Source organism: Anomaloglossus baeobatrachus, chromosome 2 (genome assembly GCF_048569485.1).
Source record: "Anomaloglossus baeobatrachus isolate aAnoBae1 chromosome 2, aAnoBae1.hap1, whole genome shotgun sequence".
Taxonomy (NCBI): Eukaryota; Metazoa; Chordata; class Amphibia; order Anura; family Aromobatidae; genus Anomaloglossus; species Anomaloglossus baeobatrachus.
This window is the reverse complement of record NC_134354.1, coordinates 782,172,662-782,196,659: the sequence shown is the minus strand read 5'-3', so window position 1 is coordinate 782,196,659 and position 23,998 is coordinate 782,172,662. Positions and strand designations below refer to the sequence as shown.

The following is a 23,998-nucleotide window of genomic DNA, read 5'->3' as shown; positions in this document are numbered from 1 at the left end:
TAAAGTGTGAAACAACTGATAATATGTCTTATATTCTAGAGTCTTCACAGTAGCCACCTTTTGCTTTGATTACTGCTTTGCACACTCTTGGTATTCTCTTGATGAGCCTCAAGAGGTAGTCACCGGAAATGGTCTTCCAACAGTCTTGAAGGAGTTCCCAGAGATGCTTAGCACTTGTTGGCCCTTTTGCCTTCACTCCGTGGTCCAGCTCACCCCACACACACATTACCATGTGTTAATTCATAGTTTTTATGCCTTGAATGTGAATCTACAATTTTCAGAGTCATGAAAATAAAGAAAACTCTTTGAATGAGAAGGTGTGTCCAAACTTTTGGTCTGTACTGTATATATAGAAACTAAAGAAGTACACGATTGTTATAATAAATGAGCAAACAATGTTCAAAAACAGTGATCCAAAGGAGTAAAGAGAAAAATATAATACCAATAAAAATGTTAGAAGTACAGTGCAGCCGAGCATGGTAGTGCCCGCTCATCACTAGTTACGAGTACTAAGCACCCGAGCATGTAAGTGCCCGCTCATCATTAGTTACGAGTACTAAGCACCCGAGCATGGTAGTGCCCGCTCATCACTAGTTACCAGTACTGAGCACCCGAGCATGGTAGTGCCCACTCATCACTAGTTACCAGTACCGAGCACCCGAGCATGGTAGTGTCCGCTCATCACTAGTTACCAGTACTGAGCACCTGAGCATGGTAGTGCCCGCTCATCACTAGTTACCAGTACTGAGCACCCGAGCATGGTAGTGCCCACTCATCACTAGTTACCAGTACTGAGCACCCGAGCATGGTAGTGCCCGCTCATCACTAGTTACGAGTACTGAGCATCCGAGCATGGTAGTGCCCGCTCATCACTAGTTACCAGTACTGAGCACCCGAGCATGGTAGTGCCCGCTCATCACTAGTTACCAGTACTGAGCACCCGAGCATGGTAGTGCCCGCTCATCACTAGTTACCAGTACTGAGCACCTGAGCATGGTAGTGCCCGATCATCACTAGTTACCAGTACTGAGCATCCGAGCATGGTAGTGCCCGCTCATCACTAGTTACCAGTACTGAGCACCCGAGCATGGTAGTGCCCGCTCATCACTAGCTACCAGTACTGAGCACCCGAGCATGGTAGTGCCCGCTCATCACTAGTTACCAGTACTGAGCACCCGAGCATGGTAGTGCCCGCTCATCACTAGCTACCAGTACTGAGCACCCGAGCATGGTAGTGTCCGCTCATCACTAGTTACCAGTACAGAGCACCCGAGCATGGTAGTGCCCGCTCATCACTAGCTACCAGTACTGAGCACCCGAGCGTGGTAGTGCCCGCTCATCACTAGTTACCAGTACTGAGCACCTGAGCATGGTAGTGCCCGCTCATCACTAGCTACCAGTACTGAGCACCCGAGCATGGTAGTGCCCGCTCATCACTAGCTACCAGTACTGAGCACCCGAGCATGGTAGTGCCCGCTCATCACTAGCTACTAGTACTGAGCACCCGAGCATGGTAGTGCCCGCTCATCACTAGTTACCAGTACTGAGCACCCGAGCATGGTAGTGCCCGCTCATCACTAGTTACCAGTACTGAGCACCCGAGCATGGTAGTGCCCGCTCATCACTAGTTACCAGTACTGAGCACCCGAGCATGGTAGTGCCCGCTCATCACTAGTTACCAGTACTGAGCACCTGAGCATGGTAGTGCCCGCTCATCACTAGTTACGAGTACTGAGCATCCGAGCATGGTAGTGCCCGCTCATCACTAGTTACCAGTACTGAGCACCCGAGCATGGTAGTGCCCGCTCATCACTAGTTACCAGTACAGAGCACCCGAGCATGGTAGTGCCCGCTCATCACTAGTTACCAGTACTGAGCACCTGAGCATGGTAGTGCCCGCTCATCACTAGTTACGAGTACTGAGCATCCGAGCATGGTAGTGCCCGCTCATCACTAGTTACCAGTACTGAGCACCCGAGCATGGTAGTGTCCGTTCATCACTAGTTACCAGTACTGAGCACCCGAGCATGGTAGTGCCCGCTCATCACTAGTTACCAGTACTGAGCACCCGAGCATGGTAGTGCCTGCTCATCACTAGTTACCAGTACTGAACACCCGAGCATGGTAGTGCCCGCTCATCACTAGTTACCAGTACTGAGCACCCGAGCATGGTAGTGCCCGCTCATCACTAGTTACCAGTACTGAGCACCCGAGCATGGTAGTGCCCGCTCATCACTAGTTACCAGTACTGAGCACCTCAGCATGGTAGTGCCCGCTCATCACTAGTTACCAGTACTGAGCATCCGAGCATGGTAGTGCCCGCTCATCACTAGTTACCAGTACTGAGCACCCGAGCATGGTAGTGCCCGCTCATCACTAGCTACCAGTACTGAGCACCCGAGCATGGTAGTGCCCGCTCATCACTAGTTACCAGTACTGAGCACCCGAGCATGGTAGTGCCCGCTCATCACTAGCTACCAGTACTAAGCACCCGAGCATGGTAGTGCCCGCTCATCACTAGCTACCAGTACTGAGCACCCGAGCGTGGTAGTGTCCGCTCATCACTAGTTACCAGTACAGAGCACCCGAGCATGGTAGTGCCCGCTCATCACTAGCTACCAGTACTGAGCACCCGAGCATGGTAGTGTCCGCTCATCACTAGTTACCAGTACAGAGCACCCGAGCATGGTAGTGCCCGCTCATCACTAGCTACCAGTACTGAGCACCCGAGCGTGGTAGTGCCCGCTCATCACTAGTTACCAGTACTGAGCACCTGAGCATGGTAGTGCCCGCTCATCACTAGCTACCAGTACTGAGCACCCGAGCATGGTAGTGCCCGCTCATCACTAGCTACCAGTACTGAGCACCCGAGCATGGTAGTGCCCGCTCATCACTAGCTACCAGTACTGAGCACCCGAGCATGGTAGTGCCCGCTCATCACTAGTTACCAGTACTGAGCACCCGAGCATGGTAGTGCCCGCTCATCACTAGTTACCAGTACTGAGCACCCAAGCATGGTAGTGCCCGCTCATCACTAGTTACCAGTACTGAGCACCCGAGCATGGTAGTGCCCGCTCATCACTAGTTACCAGTACTGAGCACCTGAGCATGGTAGTGCCCGCTCATCACTAGTTACGAGTACTGAGCATCCGAGCATGGTAGTGCCCGCTCATCACTAGTTACCAGTACTGAGCACCCGAGCATGGTAGTGTCCGTTCATCACTAGTTACCAGTACTGAGCACCCGAGCATGGTAGTGCCCGCTCATCACTAGTTACCAGTACTGAGCACCCGAGCATGGTAGTGCCGGCTCATCACTAGTTACCAGTACTGAGCACCCGAGCATGGTAGTGCCCGCTCATCACTAGTTACCAGTACTGAGCACCCGAGCATGGTAGTGCCCGCTCATCACTAGTTACCAGTACTGAGCACCCGAGCATGGTAGTGCTCGCTCATCACTAGTTACCAGTACTGAGCACCTGAGCATGGTAGTGCCCGCTCATCACTAGTTACCAGTACTGAGCACCTGAGCATGGTAGTGCCCGCTCATCACTAGTTACCAGTACTGAGCACCTGAGCATGGTAGTGCCCGCTCATCACTAGTTACCAGTACTGAGCACCCGAGCATGGTAGTGCCCGCTCATCACTAGTTACCAGTACTGAGCACCTGAGCATGGTAGTGCCCGCTCATCACTAGTTACCAGTACTGAGCATCCGAGCATGGTAGTGCCCGCTCATCACTAGTTACCAGTACTGAGCACCCGAGCATGGTAGTGCCCGCTCATCACTAGCTACCAGTACTGAGCACCCGAGCATGGTAGTGCCCGCTCATCACTAGTTACCAGTACTGAGCACCCGAGCATGGTAGTGCCCGCTCATCACTAGTTACCAGTACTGAGCACCCGAGCATGGTAGTGCCCGCTCATCACTAGTTACCAGTACTGAGCACCCGAGCATGGTAGTGCCCGCTCATCACTAGTTACCAGTACTGAGCACCCGAGCATGGTAGTGCCCGCTCATCACTAGTTACCAGTACTGAGCACCCGAGCATGGTAGTGTCCGCTCATCACTAGTTACCAGTACAGAGCACCCGAGCATGGTAGTGCCCTCTCATCACTAGCTACCAGTACTGAGCACCCGAGCATGGTAGTGCCCGCTCATCACTAGCTACCAGTACTGAGCACCCGAGCATGGTAGTGCCCGCTCATCACTAGTTACCAGTACTGAGCACCTGAGCATGGTAGTGCCTGCTCATCACTAGTTACCAGTACTGAGCACCTGAGCATGGTAGTGCCCGCTCATCACTAGTTACCAGTACTGATCACCTGAGCATGGTAGTGCCCTCTCATCACTAGTTACGAGTACTGAGCACCCGAGCATGGTAGTGCCCACTCATCACTAGTTACAAGTACTGATCACCTGAGCATGGTAGTGCCCGCTCATCACTAGTTACCAGTACTGAGCACCCGAGCATGGTAGTGCCCGCTCATCACTAGTTACCAGTACAGAGCACCTGAGCATGGTAGTGCCCACTCATCACTAGTTACGAGTACAGAGCACCCGAGCATGGTAGTGCCCACTCATCACTAGTTACGAGTACTGAGCACCCGAGCATGGTAGTGTCCGCTCATCACTAGTTACCAGTACTGAGCACCCGAGCATGGTAGTGTCCGCTCATCACTAGTTACCAGTACTGAGCACCTGAGCATGGTAGTGCCCGCTCATCAGTAGTTACCAGTACTGAGCACCTGAGCATGGTAGTGCCCGCTCATCACTAGTTACCAGTACTAAGCACCTGAGCATGGTAGTGCCCGCTCATCACTAGTTACCAGTACTAAGCACCTGAGCATGGTAGTGCCCGCTCATCACTAGCTACCAGTACTAAGCACCTGAGCATGGTAGTGCCCGCTCATCACTAGTTACCAGTACTGAGCACCCGAGCATGGTAGTGCCCGCTCATCACTAGTTACCAGTACTGAGCACCTGAGCATGGTAGTGCCCGCTCATCACTAGTTACCAGTACTGAGCACCCGAGCATGGTAGTGCCCGCTCATCACTAGTTACCAGTACTGAACACCCGAGCATGGTAGTGCCCGCTCATCACTAGTTACCAGTACTGAGCACCCGAGCATGGCAGTGCCCACTCATCACTAGTTACCAGTACAGAGCACCCGAGCATGGTAGTGCCCGCTCATCACTAGTTACCAGTACAGAGCACCTGAGCATGGTAGTGCCCGCTCATCACTAGTTACAAGTATTGAGCACCCGAGCATGGTAGTGCCCGCTCAGCACTAGTTACCAGTACTGAGCACCTGAGCATGGTAGTGTCCGCTCATCACTAGTTACCAGTACAGAGCACCCGAGCATGGTAGTGCCCACTCATCACTAGTTACCAGTACAGAGCACCCGAGCATGGTAGTGCCCGCTCATCACTAGTTACGAGTACAGAGCACCCGAGCATGGTAGTGCTCACTCATCACTAGTTACCAGTACTGAGCACCCGAGCATGGTAGTGCCCGCTCATCACTAGTTACAAGTATTGAGCACCTGAGCATGGTAGTGCCCGCTCATCACTAGTTACCAGTACAGAGCACCCGAGCATGGTAGTGCCCGCTCATCACTAGTTACAAGTATTGAGCACCTGAGCATGGTAGTGCCCGCTCATCACTAGTTACCAGTACAGAGCACCCGAGCATGGTAGTGCCCGCTCATCACTAGTTACAAGTATTGAGCACCTGAGCATGGTAGTGCCCGCTCATCACTAGTTACCAGTACAGAGCACCCGAGCATGGTAGTGCCCGCTCATCACTAGTTACAAGTATTGAGCACCCGAGCATGGTAGTGCCCGCTCATCACTAGTTACCAGTACTGAGCACCTGAGCATGGTAGTGCCCGCTCATCACTAGTTATCAGTACAGAGCACCCGAGCATGGTAGTGCCCGCTCATCACTAGTTACCAGTACAGAGCACCTGAGCATGGTAGTGCCCGCTCATCACTAGTTACCAGTACTGAGCACCCGAGCATGGTAGTGCTCGCTCATCACTAGTTACGAGTACTGAGCACCCGAGCATGGTAGTGCCCGCTCATCACTAGTTATCAGTACAGAGCACCCGAGCATGGTAGTGCCCGCTCATCACTAGTTACCAGTACAGAGCACCCGAGCATGGTAGTGCCCGCTCATCACTAGTTACCAGTACTGAGCACCTGAGCATGGTAGTGCCCGCTCATCACTAGTTACCAGTACTGAGCACCCGAGCATGGTAGTGCCCGCTCATCACTAGTTACCAGTACTGAGCACCCGAGCATGGTAGTGCCCGCTCATCACTAGTTACCAGTACAGAGCACCTGAGCATGGTAGTGCCCGCTCATCACTAGTTACCAGTACTGAGCACCCGAGCATGGTAGTGCCCGCTCATCACTAGTTACCAGTACAGAGCACCTGAGCATGGTAGTGCCCGCTCATCACTAGTTACCAGTACTGAGCACCCGAGCATGGTAGAGCCCGCTCATCACTAGTTACCAGTACTGAGCACCCGAGCATGGTAGTGCCCGCTCATCACTAGTTACCAGTACTGAGCACCTGAGCATGGTAGTGCCCGCTCATCCCTAGTTACCAGTACTGAGCACCCGAGCATGGTAGTGCCCGCTCATCACTAGTTACCAGTACTGAGCACCCGAGCATGGTAGTGCCCGCTCATCACTAGTTACCAGTACTGAGCACCTGAGCATGGTAGTGCCCGCTCATCACTAGTTACCAGTACCGAGCACCCGAGCATGGTAGTGCCCGCTCATCACTAGTTACCAGTACTGAGCACCCGAGCATGGTAGTGCCCGCTCATCACTAGTTACCAGTACCGAGCACCCGAGCATGGTAGTGTCCGCTCATCACTAGTTACCAGTACTGAGCACCTGAGCATGGTAGTGCCTGCTCATCACTAGTTACCAGTACCGAGCACCCGAGCATGGTAGTGCCCGCTCATCGTTGTGCAGTATATTCTCCATGTGTTACACAATGACAGACAGCTGAACAATCATACCATTATACTGTACGGGAAGATACTCACAGCCATTTGATGCTCTGGCAAATCCGCGTATGGAGAATAAACGTTAATACAGTCCCAATGAAAAGATGAATCTTCATTTTCAAGAGGAAGAAAAATCCAAAGTAGAAAAAAGATAAAATCCAAGGATGATGTTCTCCAAAAATGTCTCCGAGGTATGAGTGTTATATCGAGGGGATCAATAGGGGAACCTACGGAAAAGACAAGGTGTCAATATAAATCATATAAAGCTCATTCTAGGGTTTTGTATAAAATATAAGAGGTCCCTTTAACAACTGTAAGCGGGGGTGTAACAGTAGGGGGGGGCGCAAACTGCCCTGCAACTAATGAGGCTGGGGAAGGAGAATGGTGCAAAATTATTAATGAAACCCAATTGTAACAAATTATTTTTGGCCCCAAATATATACAATTAAATAATAAAAAAATAAAAATAAAAAAAGGTCATTAAAGGTGGATTTCCCCTAAAAATAGCTCTGACATTAATACATTACAATGAATATTCTCAGGTTTCTGCAGAATTTCCTTTTAATTTTGGAAACCTCCCTCCATACCACAAAGTAATTACAATAATGGACCAACCGGTCACAGATCCGATGCCCCCCAAGCGATACAGGAGGTAACTCAGGATCAGTAATGTATGTACACAGTGACTGCACCAGCAGAATAGTGAGGGCAGCTCTGGAGTATAATACAGGAGGTAACTCAGGATCAGTAATGTAATGTATGTACACAGTGACTGCCCCAGCAGAATAGTGAGTGCAGCTCTGGAGCATAATACAGGCGGTAACTCAGGATCAGTAATGTAATGTATGTACACAGTGACTGCACCAGCAGAATAGTGAGTGCAGCTCTGGAGTATAATACAGGAGGTAACTCAGGATCAGTAATGTAATGTATGTACACAGTGACTGCACCAGCAGAATAGTGAGTGCAGCTCTGGAGTATAATACAGGAGGTAACTCAGGATCAGTAATGTAATGTATATACACAGTGACTGCCCCAGCAGAATAGTGAGTGCAGCTCTGGAGTATAATACAGGAGGTAACTCAGGATCAGTAATGTAATCTATGTACACAGTGACTGCACCAGCAGAATAGTGAGTGCAGCTCTGGAGTATAATACAGGAGATAACTCAGGATCAGTAATGTAATGTACAGTTAGGTCCAGAAATATTTGGACAGTGACACAAGTTTTGTTATTTTAGCTGTTTACAAAAACATGTTCAGAAATGCAATTCTATATATAATATGGGCTGAAAGTGCACACTCCCAGCTGCAATATGAGAGTTTTCACATCCAAATTGGAGAAAGGGTTTAGGAATCATAGCTCTGTAATGCATAGCCTCCTCTTTTTAGAGGGACCAAAAGTAATTGGACAAGGGACTCTAAGGGCTGCAATTAACTCTGAAGGCGTCTCCCTCGTTAACCTGTAATCAATGAAGTAGTTAAAAGGTCTGGGGTTGATTACAGGTGTGTGGTTTTGCATTTGGAAGCTGTTGCTGTGACCAGACAACATGCGGTCTAAGGAACTCTCAATTGAGGTGAAGCAGAACATCCTGAGGCTGAAAAAAAAGAAAAAATCCATCAGAGAGATAGCAGACATGCTTGGAGTAGCAAAATCAACAGTCGGGTACATTCTGAGAAAAAAGGAATTGACTGGTGAGCTTGGGAACTCAAAAAGGCCTGGGCGTCCACGGATGACAACAGTGGTGGATGATCGCCGCATACTTTCTTTGGTGAAGAAGAACCCGTTCACAACATCAACTGAAGTCCAGAACACTCTCAGTGAAGTAGGTGTATCTGTGTCTAAGTCACCAGTAAAGAGAAGACTCCATGAAAGTAAATACAAAGGGTTCACATCTAGATGCAAACCATTCATCAATTCCAAAAATAGACAGGCCAGAGTTAAATTTGCTGAAAAACACCTCATGAAGCCAGCTCAGTTCTGGAAAAGTATTCTATGGACAGATGAGACAAAGATCAACCTGTACCAGAATGATGGGAAGAAAAAAGTGTGGAGAAGAAAGGGAACGGCACATGATCCAAGGCACACCACATCCTCTGTAAAACATGGTGGAGGCAACGTGATGGCATGGGCATGCATGGCTTTCAATGGCACTGGGTCACTTGTGTTTATTGATGACATAACAGCAGACAAGAGTAGCCGCATGAATTCTGAAGTGTACCGGGATATACTTTCAGCCCAGATTCAGCCAAATGCCGCAAAGTTGATCGGACGGCGCTTCATAGTACAGATGGACAATGACCCCAAGCATACAGCCAAAGCTACCCAGGAGTTCATGAGTGCAAAAAAGTGGAACATTCTGCAATGGCCAAGTCAATCACCAGATCTTAACCCAATTGAGCATGCATTTCACTTGCTCAAATCCAGACTTAAGACGGAAAGACCCACAAACAAGCAAGACCTGAAGGCTGCGGCTGTAAAGGCCTGGCAAAGCATTAAGAAGGAGGAAACCCAGCGTTTGGTGATGTCCATGGGTTCCAGACTTAAGGCAGTGATTGCCTCCAAAGGATTCGCAACAAAATATTGAAAATAAAAATATTTTGTTTGGGTTTGGTTTATTTGTCCAATTACTTTTGACCTCCTAAAATGTGGAGTGTTTGTAAAGAAATGTGTACAATTCCTACAATTTCTATCAGATATTTTTGTTCAAACCTTCAAATTAAACGTTACAATCTGCACTTGAATTCTGTTGTAGAGGTTTCATTTCAAATCCAATGTGGTGGCATGCAGAGCCCAACTCGCCAAAATTGTGTCACTGTCCAAATATTTCTGGACCTAACTGTATGTACACAGTGACTGCACCAGCAGAATAGTGAGTGCAGCTCTGGAGTATAATACAGGAGGTAACTCAGGATCAGCAATGTATGTACACAGTGACTGCACCAGCAGAATAGTGAGTGCAGCTCTGGAGTATAATACAGGCGGTAACTCAGGATCAGTAATGTAATGTATGTACACAGTGACTGCACCAGCAGAATAGTGAGTGCAGCTCTGGAGTATAATACAGGAGGTAACTCAGGATCAGTAATGTAATGTATGTACACAGTGACTGCACCAGCAGAATAGTGAGTGCAGCTCTGGAGTATAACACAGGAGGTAACTCAGGATCAGCACAGGGTAAATAACTTTTTCAGTAGCTGAAATAAATTTTTTATTCATATATATTATATATATATATATCTTTTTTCTTTATAATATATATATATATATATATATATATATATATATATATATATATATATATATATATATATATATATATATATCACACAAAAGTAAATACACCCCTCATATTTTTGTAAATATTTTATTCTATTTTCTCATGGGACAACACTGCAGATCTGGCCCTGTGATACAATGTACAGTGTCAGTGCGCAGCTTGTAAATCAGTGTAAATTAGGTGTCCTCTAAATAACTCCATACAGAGCCACTAATGTCTAAACCACTGGCAGCAAAAGTGAGTACACCCCTATGTGAAAATGGCCAAATTGTGCCCAAAGTGTTAATATTTTGTATGGCCACCATTATTTTCCATCACGGCCCTAAAGGGAACCTGACATCAGATTGGTTCCCTATAAGATGCGGCCACCACCACTGAGCTCTTATATACCACATTCTGGAATACTGTATATAAGAGCCTGGGCCATTCGGTATAATGTAAAAAACACCTTTATTATACTCACCTGCCGAGCCCAGGGGTACGATGTGGGGTGTACTCACTTTTGTGATATACTGTATATGGGGGAGAACTTATATACAAATTCCCCTCTCCCTTTAAGCCTTTCCCCTCTCCTATAAGGACACGTATGGCTTGGATTACCGCGCTGATTGCTCGCTCCGCTACATATGGTTGGATTCAGAGATCTGTTTATTTATGCTGTATATGGCGTTGCATGCCAGAGAAGGAGAAATCAAATGTAAGCCCCCGACCCTGATCCCGCCGCACTGTAGACGCCTGTCAGTGCAGTGGAAATGAGGGTGCGGAGCGCGGTGCCCCCCAGCCTCATACACCCGCGCACTATTTAGGATCCCATCTCCTCAGCAGATGTGGACGTGTCTGATAAAATACATAGGAAGGGATCAGGTGACGGTAATTTCTCTTCTCTCTGCGCCTCATTTACTTTCTTACTCCGGTACACAAACATACAAGGCTGAGCGGATCCCTCCCTCCTCAGCGCCTCCGCCGCCCATTAAGGAAACGTTCTCACATTCTTTAGGGGGAATTCTTTTTCTAATAGATGTAATGAAGTGACATTTTTTTCCAAAACCTACATGTTCCTATCCAGCCTTTTCCAAACAAGACTCGAGCAACGCCGCGACATGTATGTCTTGTAATCTCCATTCCTCGATTAGAATATATACTTTTATATACAGTACAGACCAAAGAAACTGGCTCATATGAGGACCACTCAAGGAAAGGAAGACCAAGAGTCACCTCTGCTGCGGAGGATAAGTTTATCCAAGTCACCAGCCTCAGAAATCGCAGGTTAACAGCAGCTCAGATTAGAGACCAGGTCAATGCCACACAGATTTCTAGCAGCAGACACATCTCTAGAACAACTGTTAAGAGGAGACTTTGTGCAGCAGCCTTCATGGTAAAATAGCTGCTAGGAAACCACTGCTAAGGACAGGCAACAAGCAGAAGAGACTTGTTTGGGCTAAAGAACACAAGGATTGGACATTAGACCAGTGGAAATCTGTGCTTTAATCTGATGAGTCCAAATTTGAGATCTTTGGATCCAACCACCGTGTCTTTGTGCGACGCAGAAAAGGTGAACGGATGGACTCTACATGCCTGGTTCCCACCGTGAAGCATGGAGGAGGAGGTGTGATGGTGTGGGGGGGCTTTGCTGGTGACACTGTTGGGGATTTATTCACAATTGAAGGCATACAGAACCAGCACCACATCTTGCAGCGGCGTGCTATTCCATCCGATTTGCGTTTAGTTGGACCATCATTTATTTTTAAACAGGACAATGACCCCAAACACCCCTCCAGGCTGTGTAAGGGCTATTTGACTAAGAAGGAGAGTGATGGGGTGCTACGCCCGATGACCTGGCCTCCACAGTCACCAGACCTGAACCCAATCGAGATGGTTTGGGGTGAGCTGGACCGCAGAGTGAAGGCAAAAGGGCCAACAAGTACTAAGCATCTCTGGGAACTCCTTCAAGACTGTTGGAAAACCATTTCCGGTGACTACCTCTTGACGCTCATCAAGAGAATGCCAAGAGTGAGCAAAGCAGTAATCAAAGCAAAAGGTGGCTACTGTGAAGACTCTAGAATATAAGCCCTATTTTCAGTTGTTTCACACTTTTTTGTTAAGTATTTCATTCCACATGTGTTACTTCATAGTTTTGATGCATTCAATGTGAATCTACAATTTTTAGAGTCATGAAAATAAAGAAAACTCTTTGAATGAGCAGGTGTGTCCAAACTTTTGGTCTGCACTGTATATACAGTACCTTTCATCATTGTGGCCAGAGATTTCTATTTTGACCTCATCGGTCCACAGGACTCATTTCTAAAATGCATCAGACTTGTTTAGATGTTCTTTTGCACTTCTGACGCTCAATTTTATGGTGAGGACGCAGCAGAGGTTTTCTTCTGATGACTCTTCCATGAAGGCCATATTTGTACAGGTGTCTCTGAACAGTAGAACAATGTACCACAATTGCAGAGTCTGCTAAATCTTTCTGAAGGTCTTTTGCAGTCAGGCAGGGGCTCTGATTTTCCTCTCTAGCAATCCTACGAGCAGCTCGCAAAGGAATTTTGCTTGGTCTTCCAGACCTTATCTTGACCTCCACTGTTCCTGGCAATGGCCATTTCTTAAATACATTTCGAACTGAGGAAAGGGCAATTTGAAAACGCTTTGGTATCTTCTTATAGCCTTCTCCTGCTTTATGGGCTTCCACCATTTTCATTTTCAGAGTGCTAGGCAGCTGTTTATAAGAACCCATTGCTGCTGTTTTTTTTTTGCACAAAGTAAGAGGAGGCTGGGTTTTTTATAAAACTGTGATATTTGCATCACTTGCCCTTTCTTATTGATGACTCATGGGGCAAGGATGATTGTTGGAAAGGTCAGGAATCAGCCCAGAACTACACAAGAGGAACTAGTCAATGACCTGAAAAGATTTGGGACCACAGTCTCAAAGATTACCGATAGAAACACACTACGTCATCATGGATTAAAATGCTGCCGGGCACACAAGCTCCCCCTGTTCCCCCCAACACATGTCCTGGCCCGTTTGAAGTTCACCAATGACCATCTGATGATCTAGAGGTGGCATAGGTGAAGGTCATGTGATCAAATGAGATCAAAATAGAACTTTTTGATATCAACTCCACTCGCTGTGCTTGGTGGAAGAAGAAAGATGAGTACAAACTCAAGAACACCGTCCCAACCGAGATGCATGGGGGTGGAAACATCATACTTTGTGGGTGCTTTTCAGCAAAGGGGATAGAACAACTGCACTGTATTGAAGGGAGGATGGATTGAGTCATGTACTGCAAGATTTTGGCCAACAATCTCATTCCCTCAATAAGAGCATTGAAGATGGATTGTGGTTGGTTCTTCCAGGATGACAATGACCCGAAACATACAGTTGGGGCATCTAAGGTGCTCCGTCAGAAGCATTTCGAGGTCCTGGAATGACCTAGCCAGTCTTGAGATATGAACCCAATAAAAAATCTGTGGAGGAGCTGAAACTCAATGTCGTCCAGCAACAGCCCAGAACCTGAAAAAATTACATAAGATCTGTGTGGAGGAGTGACCTGAGAGATCTGGAGAAGATCTGTATGGAGGAGTGATATGAAAGATCTGGAGAAGATCTGTATGGAGGAGTGATATGAAAGATCTGGAGAAGATCTGTATGGAGGAGTGATCTGAGAGATCTGGAGAAGATCTGTATGGAGGAGTGACCTGAAAGATCTGGAGAAGATCTGTATGGAAAAGTGACCTGAAAGATCTGGAGAAGATGTGTATGGAAGAGTGACCTGAGAGATCTGGAGAAGATCTGTATGGAGGAGTGATATGAAAGCTCTGGAGAAGATGTGTATGGAGGAGTGACCTGTGAGATCTGGAGAAGATCTGTATGGAGGAGTGATCTGAGAGATCTGGAGAAGATCTGTATGGAGGAGTGACCTGAAAGATCCAGAGAAGATCTGTATGGAGGAGTGATATGAAAGATCTAGAGCAGATCTGTATGGTGGAGTGATATGAAAAATCTGGAGAAGATCTGTATGGAGGAGTGACCTGAAACATCTGGAGAAGATGTATATGGAGGAGTGACCTGAAAGATCCAGAGAAGATCTGTATGGAGGAATGACCTGAAAGATCAGGGGGAATGTGTATGGAGGAGCTACCTGAAAGATGTGGAGAAGATCTATATGGAGGAGTGACCTGAAAGATGTGGAGAAGATCTGTATGGAGGAGTGACCTGAAAGATCTGGAGAAGATCTGTATGCAGGAGTGATCTGAAAGATCTGGAGAAGATATGTATGGAGGAGTGACCTGAAAGATCTGGAGAAGATGTGTATGGAAGAGTGACCTGAGAGATGTGGAGAAGATCTGTATGGAGGAGTGATATGAAAGATCTGGAGAAGATGTGTATGGAGGAGTGATATGAAAGATCTGGAGAAGATCTGTATGGAGGAGTGACCTGAAAGCTCTGGAGAAGATGTGTATGGAGGAGTGACCTGAGAGATCTGGAGAAGATCTGTATGGAGGAGTGATCTGAGAGATCTGGAGAAGATCTGTATGGAGGAGTGACCTGAAAGATCCAGAGAAGATCTGTATGGAGGAGTGATATGAAAGATCTAGAGCAGATCTGTATGGTGGAGTGATATGAAAAATCTGGAGAAGATCTGTATGGAGGAGTGACCTGAAAGATCTGGAGAAGATGTATATGGAGGAGTGACCTAATAGATCTGGAGAAGATGTGTATGGGGAAGTGATCTGAGAGATCTGGAGAAGATGTATATGGAGGAGTGACCTGAAAGATCCAGAGAAGATCTGTATGGAGGAATGACCTGAAAGATCAGGGGGAATGTGTATGGAGGAGCTACCTGAAAGATGTGGAGAAGATCTATATGGAGGAGTGACCTGAAAGATGTGGAGAAGATCTGTATGGAGGAGTGACCTGAAAGATCTGGAGAAGATCTGTATGCAGGAGTGATCTGAAAGATCTGGAGAAGATCTGTATGGAGGAGTGACCTGAAAGATCTGGAGAAGATGTGTATGGAAGAGTGACCTGAGAGATCTGGAGAAGATCTGTATGGAGGAGTGATATGAAAGATCTGGAGAAGATGTGTATGGAAGAGTGACCTGAGAGATCTGGAGAAGATCTGTATGGAGGAGTGACCTGAAAGACCTGGAGAAGATCTGTATGGAGGAGTGACCTGAGAGATCTGGAGAAGATCTGTATGGAGGAGTGATCTGAGAGATCTGGAGAAGATCTGTATGGAGGAGTGACCTGAAAGATCCAGAGAAGATCTGTATGGAGGAGTGATATGAAAGATCTAGAGCAGATCTGTATGGTGGAGTGATATGAAAAATCTGGAGAAGATCTGTATGGAGGAGTGACCTGAAAGATCTGGAGAAGATGTATATGGAGGAGTGACCTAATAGATCTGGAGAAGATGTGTATGGGGAAGTGATCTGAGAGATCTGGAGAAGATGTATATGGAGGAGTGACCTGAAAGATCCAGAGAAGATCTGTATGGAGGAATGACCTGAAAGATCAGGGGGAATGTGTATGGAGGAGCTACCTGAAAGATGTGGAGAAGATCTGTATGGAGGAGTGACCTGAAAGATCTGGAGAAGATCTGTATGCAGGAGTGATCTGAAAGATCTGGAGAAGATCTGTATGGAGGAGTGACCTGAAAGATCTGGAGAAGATGTGTATGGAAGAGTGACCTGAGAGATCTGGAGAAGATCTGTATGGAGGAGTGATATGAAAGATCTGGAGAAGATGTGTATGGAGGAGTGACCTGAGAGATCTGGAGAAGATCTGTATGGAGGAGTGATCTGAGAGATCTGGAGAAGATCTGTATGGAGGAGTGACCTGAAAGATCCAGAGAAGATCTGTATGGAGGAGTGATATGAAAGATCTAGAGCAGATCTGTATGGTGGAGTGATATGAAAAATCTGGAGAAGATCTGTATGGAGGAGTGACCTGAAAGATCTGGAGAAGATGTATATGGAGGAGTGACCTAATAGATCTGGAGAAGATGTGTATGGGGAAATAATCTGAGAGATCTGGAGAAGATGTATATGGAGGAGTGACCTGAAAGATCCAGAGAAGATCTGTATGGAGGAATGACCTGAAAGATCAGGGGGAATGTGTATGGAGGAGCTACCTGAAAGATGTGGAGAAGATCTATATGGAGGAGTAACCTGAAAGATGTGGAGAAGATCTGTATGGAGGAGTGACCTGAAAGATCTGGAGAAGATCTGTATGCAGGAGTGATCTGAAAGATCTGGAGAAGATCTGTATGGAGGAGTGACCTGAAAGATCTGGAGAAGATGTGTATGGAAGAGTGACCTGAGAGATCTGGAGAAGATCTGTATGGAGGAGTGATCTGAGAGATCTGGAGAAGATCTGTATGGAGGAGTGACCTGAAAGATCCAGAGAAGATCTGTATGGAGGAGTGATATGAAAGATCTAGAGCAGATCTGTATGGTGGAGTGATATGAAAAATCTGGAGAAGATCTGTATGGAGGAGTGACCTGAAAGATCTGGAGAAGATGTATATGGAGGAGTGACCTAATAGATCTGGAGAAGATGTGTATGGGGAAATAATCTGAGAGATCTGGAGAAGATGTATATGGAGGAGTGACCTGAAAGATCCAGAGAAGATCTGTATGGAGGAATGACCTGAAAGATCAGGGGGAATGTGTATGGAGGAGCTACCTGAAAGATGTGGAGAAGATCTATATGGAGGAGTAACCTGAAAGATGTGGAGAAGATGTGTATGGAGGAGCTACCTGAAAGATGTGGAGAAGATCTGTATGGAGGAGTGATCTGAAAGATCTGGAGAAGATCTGTATGGAGGAGTGACCTGAAAGATCTGGAGAAGATGTGTATGGAAGAGTGACCTGAGAGATCTGGAGAAGATCTGTATGGAGGAGTGATATGAAAGATCTGGAGAAGATCTGTATGGAGGAGTGATCTGAGAGATCTGGAGAAGATGTGTATGGAGGAGTGACCTGAAAGATCTGGAGAAGATGTGTATGGAAGAGTGATATGAAAGATCTGGAGAAGATGTGTATGGAGGAGTGACCTGAGAGATCTGGAGAAGATCTGTATGGAGGAGTGACCTGAAAGATCTGGAGAAGATGTGTATGGAGGAGTGACCTGAGAGATCTGGAGAAGATCTGTATGGAGGAGTGATCTGAGAGATCTGGAGAAGATCTGTATGGAGGAGTGACCTGAAAGATCTGGAGAAGATGTGTATGGAAGAGTGACCTGAGAGATCTGGAGAAGATCTGTATGGAGGAGTGACCTGAAAGATCTGGAGAAGATGTGTATGGAGGAGTGACCTAATAGATCTGGAGAAGATCTGTATGGAGGAGTGATCTGAGAGATCTGGAGAAGATCTGTATGGAGGAGTGACCTGAAAGATCCAGAGAAGATCTGTATGGAGGAGTGATATGAAAGATCTAGAGAAGATCTGTATGGTGGAGTGATATGAAAAATCTGGAGAAGATCTGTATGGAGGAGTGACCTGAAAGATCTGGAGAAGATGTATATGGAGGAGTGACCTAATAGATCTGGAGAAGATGTGTATGGGGAAGTGATCTGAGAGATCTGGAGAAGATGTATATGGAGGAATGACCTGAAAGATCAGGGGGAGATGTGTATGGAGGAGCTACCTGAAAGATGTGGAGAAGATCTATATGGAGGAGTGACCTGAAAGATGTGGAGAAGATCTGTATGGAGGAGTGACCTGAGAGATCTGGAGAAGATCTGTATGGAGGAGTGACCTGAGAGATCTGGAGAAGATCTGTATGGAGGAGTGATCTGAAAGATCTGGAGAAGATCTGTATGGAGGAGTGACCTGAAAGATCTGGAGAAGATCTGTATGGAGGAGTGACCTGAAAGATCTGGAGAAGATCTGTATGGAGGAGTGACCTGAAAGATCTGGAGAAGATCTGTATGGAGGAGTGACCTGAAAGATCTGGAGAAGATCTGCATGGAGGAGTGGACTAAAATCCCTGCTGCAGTGTGTGTGCAAACTTGGTCAAAAACTACAGGAAACGTCTGACCTCTGCAATTGCAAAGGATTTGTCACGATAACTATGAGATAGCCTAATACCACGGCCCCTAAGCTGTCCCTCAAGTTAGGGGGCCCTTTGTAATCCATAACCTCAGGGATACTTCTATTGGTGGAGAGGCCTGAGTCTCCTTCCTGGCCCTGCTAGTGACCAGTCCTGATCTGAATCCCCCTCCTCCCAGGGACGGTCAGAACAGGAGGGTGATGAAACTCTTATCACACAGCGTGCACACATGCAAAACATAAAGACAATAAGAAACTGAGGAGGAAAAAACAAGAGCGTGAAGAAACAAAACAACAGGGGTAAACTCTACAACTGCACCAAACAAAGAGCACAACTATCACCAATCACAGACCTACATAGAATAAACTATAGCTGGCATGAGTGGAAGGCTTCCACCAGCCTAAATAGGAGGGGAGCAGATGCGATAGGTCTCCCCACAACACGTGACCAAAGGAGCAAAAAGACCAGCAGAGATTAACTCTTGCTAGCCTGCCTACGAGTGTTCAGTGGTTACGGAGGACGATGATTCGGGGCTCATGCTCCCTGTGACATTGCTGGATGGAAGAGACTATTTCGATATTTTTCTCGCTGGTCTTGGGCCTCGCGCTCTCCTGTTACTTTAATTTATTGGTTCCTTCGCATTGTTTGAATGTCTGGCCTCGCTCGTCATTTATCTTTCAGAACGTTCTTGGCAATCCATCTGGATATTTTTAGATGTTTTTCCTAAAATCTTGAAACCACTCACAGACCGGACCGCAGGTCGTTATTTATTTTTTTTGTGTGTGGACTTTTAATGTGGAGGCAAATTTTTAGAATTCTATTGTGATACGTTATTGTGGGTGCAAAAAATGTTAATCAGTGGTGGTCCGTGCCTTGTGACCCCCAGCTGAATGATACGGTCGTAGATTACACAAGCACCTGTCTTGTCTTTACAGATTAAATGTTGGAACCTGCAGTACCGGACACGGCCACACTTATGTGCGGCGCTGTTCTTCATTCCGCCGCTCTCCAGATGTTTCACGGAATTGTAAACTATCAGTATGGAAGACGCCTGATAATGATAGTTTATCAGATGGGACATTATTTAAAGGGCAAGTACAATTACTCCTAACATCACTGTCGCCCTCAGATACACAGCTCAGCAGACAGTATCACACAGGATAGGATTAGATACACAGCTCAGCAGACAGTATCACACAGGATAGGATTAGATACACAGCTCAGCAGACAGTATCACACAGGATAGGATTAGATACACAGCTCAGCAGACAGTATCACACAGGATAGGATTAGATACACGGCTCAGCAGACAGTATCACACAGGATAAGGTTAGATACACAGCTCAGCAGACAGTATCACACAGGAGAGGATTAGATACACAGCTCAGCAGACAGTATCACTCAGGAGAGGATTAGACACACAGCTCAGCAGACAGTATCACACAGGAGAGGATTAGATACACAGCTCAGCAGACAGTATCACACAGGATAGGATTAGATACACAGCTCAGCAGACAGTATCACACAGGAGAGGATTAGATACACAGCTCAGCAGACAGTATCACACAGGAGAGGATTAGATACAAGGCTCAGCAGACAGTATCACACAGGATAGGATTAGATACACGGCTCAGCAGACAGTATCACACAGGATAGGATTAGATACACAGCTCAGCAGACAGTATCACACAGGAGAGGATTAGATACACAGCTCAGCACACAGTATCACACAGGATAGGATTAGATACACGGTTCAGCAGACAGTATCACACAGGATAGGATTAGATACACAGCTCAGCAGACAGTATCACACAGGAGAGGATTAGATACACGGCTCAGCAGACAGTATCACACAGGAGAGGATTAGATACACAGCTCAGCAGACAGTAACACACAGGAGAGGATTAGATACACAGCTCAGCAGACAATAACACACAGGAGAGGATTAGATACACGGCTCAGCAGACAGTATCACACAGGATAGGATTAGATACACAGCTCAGCAGACAGTATCACACAGAAGAGGATAGATACACGGCTCAGCAGACAGTATCACACAGGATAGGATTAGATACACAGCTCAGCAGACAGTATCACACAGGAGAGGATTAGATACACAGCTCAGCAGACAGTATCACACAGGAGAGGATAGATACACGGCTCAGCAGACAGTATCACACAGGAGAGGATTAGATACACAGCTCAGCAGACAGTATCACACAGGAGAGGATTAGATACACGGCTCAGCAGACAGTATCACACAGGAGAGGATTAGATACACAGCACAGTAGACAGTATCACACAGGAGAGGATTAGATACACAGCTCAGCAGACAGTATCACACAGGAGAGGATAGATACACGGCTCAGCAGACAGTATCACACAGGATAGGATTAGATACACAGCTCAGCAGACAGTATCACACGGGAGAGGATTAGATACACAGCTCAGCAGGCAGTATCACACAGGAGAGGATTAGATACATGGCTCAGCAGACAGTAGCACACAGGAGAGGATTAGATACACGGCTCAGCAGACAGTATCACACAGGATAGGATTAGATTCACAGCTCAGCAGACAGTATCACACAGGATAGGATTAGATACACAGCTCAGCAGACAGTATCACACAGGAGAGGATTAGATACACGGCTCAGCAGACAGTATCACACAGGAGAGGATTAAATACACGGCTCAGCAGACAGTATCACACAGGAGAGGATTAGATACACAGCTCAGCAGACAGTAACACACAGGAGAGGATTAGATACACAGCTCAGCAGACAGTATCACACAGGAGAGGATTAGATACACAGCTCAGCAGACAGTATCACACAGGATAGGATTAGATACACAGCTCAGCAGACAGTATCACACAGGATAGGATTAGATACACAGATCTGTATGGAGGAGTGATATGAAAGATCTGGAGAAGATCTGTATGGAGGAGTGATCTGAGAGATCTGGAGAAGATCTGTATGGAGGAGTGACCTGAAAGATCTGGAGAAGATCTGTATGGAAAAGTGACCTGAAAGATCTGGAGAAGATGTGTATGGAAGAGTGACCTGAGAGATCTGGAGAAGATCTGTATGGAGGAGTGATATGAAAGCTCTGGAGAAGATGTGTATGGAGGAGTGACCTGTGAGATCTGGAGAAGATCTGTATGGAGGAGTGATCTGAGAGATCTGGAGAAGATCTGTATGGAGGAGTGACCTGAAAGATCCAGTGAAGATCTGTATGGAGGAGTGATATGAAAGATCTAGAGCAGATCTGTATGGTGGAGTGATATGAAAAATCTGGAGAAGATCTGTATGGAGGAGTGACCTGAAACATCTGGAGAAGATGTATATGGAGGAGTGACCTGAAAGATCCAGAGAAGATCTGTATGGAGGAATGACCTGAAAGATCAGGGGGAATGTGTATGGAGGAGCTACCTGAAAGATGTGGAGAAGATCTATATGGAGGAGTGACCTGAAAGATGTGGAGAAGATCTGTATGGAGGAGTGACCTGAAAGATCTGGAGAAGATCTGTATGCAGGAGTGATCTGAAAGATCTGGAGAAGATATGTATGGAGGAGTGACCTGAAAGATCTGGAGAAGATGTGTATGGAAGAGTGACCTGAGAGATGTGGAGAAGATCTGTATGGAGGAGTGATATGAAAGATCTGGAGAAGATGTGTATGGAGGAGTGATATGAAAGATCTGGAGAAGATCTGTATGGAGGAGTGACCTGAAAGCTCTGGAGAAGATGTGTATGGAGGAGTGACCTGAGAGATCTGGAGAAGATCTGTATGGAGGAGTGATCTGAGAGATCTGGAGAAGATCTGTATGGAGGAGTGACCTGAAAGATCCAGAGAAGATCTGTATGGAGGAGTGATATGAAAGATCTAGAGCAGATCTGTATGGTGGAGTGATATGAAAAATCTGGAGAAGATCTGTATGGAGGAGTGACCTGAAAGATCTGGAGAAGATGTATATGGAGGAGTGACCTAATAGATCTGGAGAAGATGTGTATGGGGAAGTGATCTGAGAGATCTGGAGAAGATGTATATGGAGGAGTGACCTGAAAGATCCAGAGAAGATCTGTATGGAGGAATGACCTGAAAGATCAGGGGGAATGTGTATGGAGGAGCTACCTGAAAGATGTGGAGAAGATCTATATGGAGGAGTGACCTGAAAGATGTGGAGAAGATCTGTATGGAGGAGTGACCTGAAAGATCTGGAGAAGATCTGTATGCAGGAGTGATCTGAAAGATCTGGAGAAGATCTGTATGGAGGAGTGACCTGAAAGATCTGGAGAAGATGTGTATGGAAGAGTGACCTGAGAGATCTGGAGAAGATCTGTATGGAGGAGTGATATGAAAGATCTGGAGAAGATGTGTATGGAAGAGTGACCTGAGAGATCTGGAGAAGATCTGTATGGAGGAGTGACCTGAAAGACCTGGAGAAGATCTGTATGGAGGAGTGACCTGAGAGATCTGGAGAAGATCTGTATGGAGGAGTGATCTGAGAGATCTGGAGAAGATCTGTATGGAGGAGTGACCTGAAAGATCCAGAGAAGATCTGTATGGAGGAGTGATATGAAAGATCTAGAGCAGATCTGTATGGTGGAGTGATATGAAAAATCTGGAGAAGATCTGTATGGAGGAGTGACCTGAAAGATCTGGAGAAGATGTATATGGAGGAGTGACCTAATAGATCTGGAGAAGATGTGTATGGGGAAGTGATCTGAGAGATCTGGAGAAGATGTATATGGAGGAGTGACCTGAAAGATCCAGAGAAGATCTGTATGGAGGAATGACCTGAAAGATCAGGGGGAATGTGTATGGAGGAGCTACCTGAAAGATGTGGAGAAGATCTGTATGGAGGAGTGACCTGAAAGATCTGGAGAAGATCTGTATGCAGGAGTGATCTGAAAGATCTGGAGAAGATCTGTATGGAGGAGTGACCTGAAAGATCTGGAGAAGATGTGTATGGAAGAGTGACCTGAGAGATCTGGAGAAGATCTGTATGGAGGAGTGATATGAAAGATCTGGAGAAGATGTGTATGGAGGAGTGACCTGAGAGATCTGGAGAAGATCTGTATGGAGGAGTGATCTGAGAGATCTGGAGAAGATCTGTATGGAGGAGTGACCTGAAAGATCCAGAGAAGATCTGTATGGAGGAGTGATATGAAAGATCTAGAGCAGATCTGTATGGTGGAGTGATATGAAAAATCTGGAGAAGATCTGTATGGAGGAGTGACCTGAAAGATCTGGAGAAGATGTATATGGAGGAGTGACCTAATAGATCTGGAGAAGATGTGTATGGGGAAATAATCTGAGAGATCTGGAGAAGATGTATATGGAGGAGTGACCTGAAAGATCCAGAGAAGATCTGTATGGAGGAATGACCTGAAAGATCAGGGGGAATGTGTATGGAGGAGCTACCTGAAAGATGTGGAGAAGATCTATATGGAGGAGTAACCTGAAAGATGTGGAGAAGATCTGTATGGAGGAGTGACCTGAAAGATCTGGAGAAGATCTGTATGCAGGAGTGATCTGAAAGATCTGGAGAAGATCTGTATGGAGGAGTGACCTGAAAGATCTGGAGAAGATGTGTATGGAAGAGTGACCTGAGAGATCTGGAGAAGATCT

General features: G+C 46.5%; 1 protein-coding gene across 1 annotated transcript in view; it reads right to left on the bottom strand.

Moving 5' to 3' along the window:
• WNT11 (Wnt family member 11) overlaps nucleotides 1–23,998 on the bottom strand; it is a 156,916-nt gene that overhangs the window by 106,975 nt on the left and 25,943 nt on the right. The window contains exon 2 of the mRNA XM_075337593.1: nucleotides 7,065–7,252. Coding sequence (XP_075193708.1) covers nucleotides 7,065–7,141 — 77 coding nt within the window. The 5' untranslated portion in view covers nucleotides 7,142–7,252. The remainder of the gene's footprint in view (nucleotides 1–7,064; nucleotides 7,253–23,998) is intronic.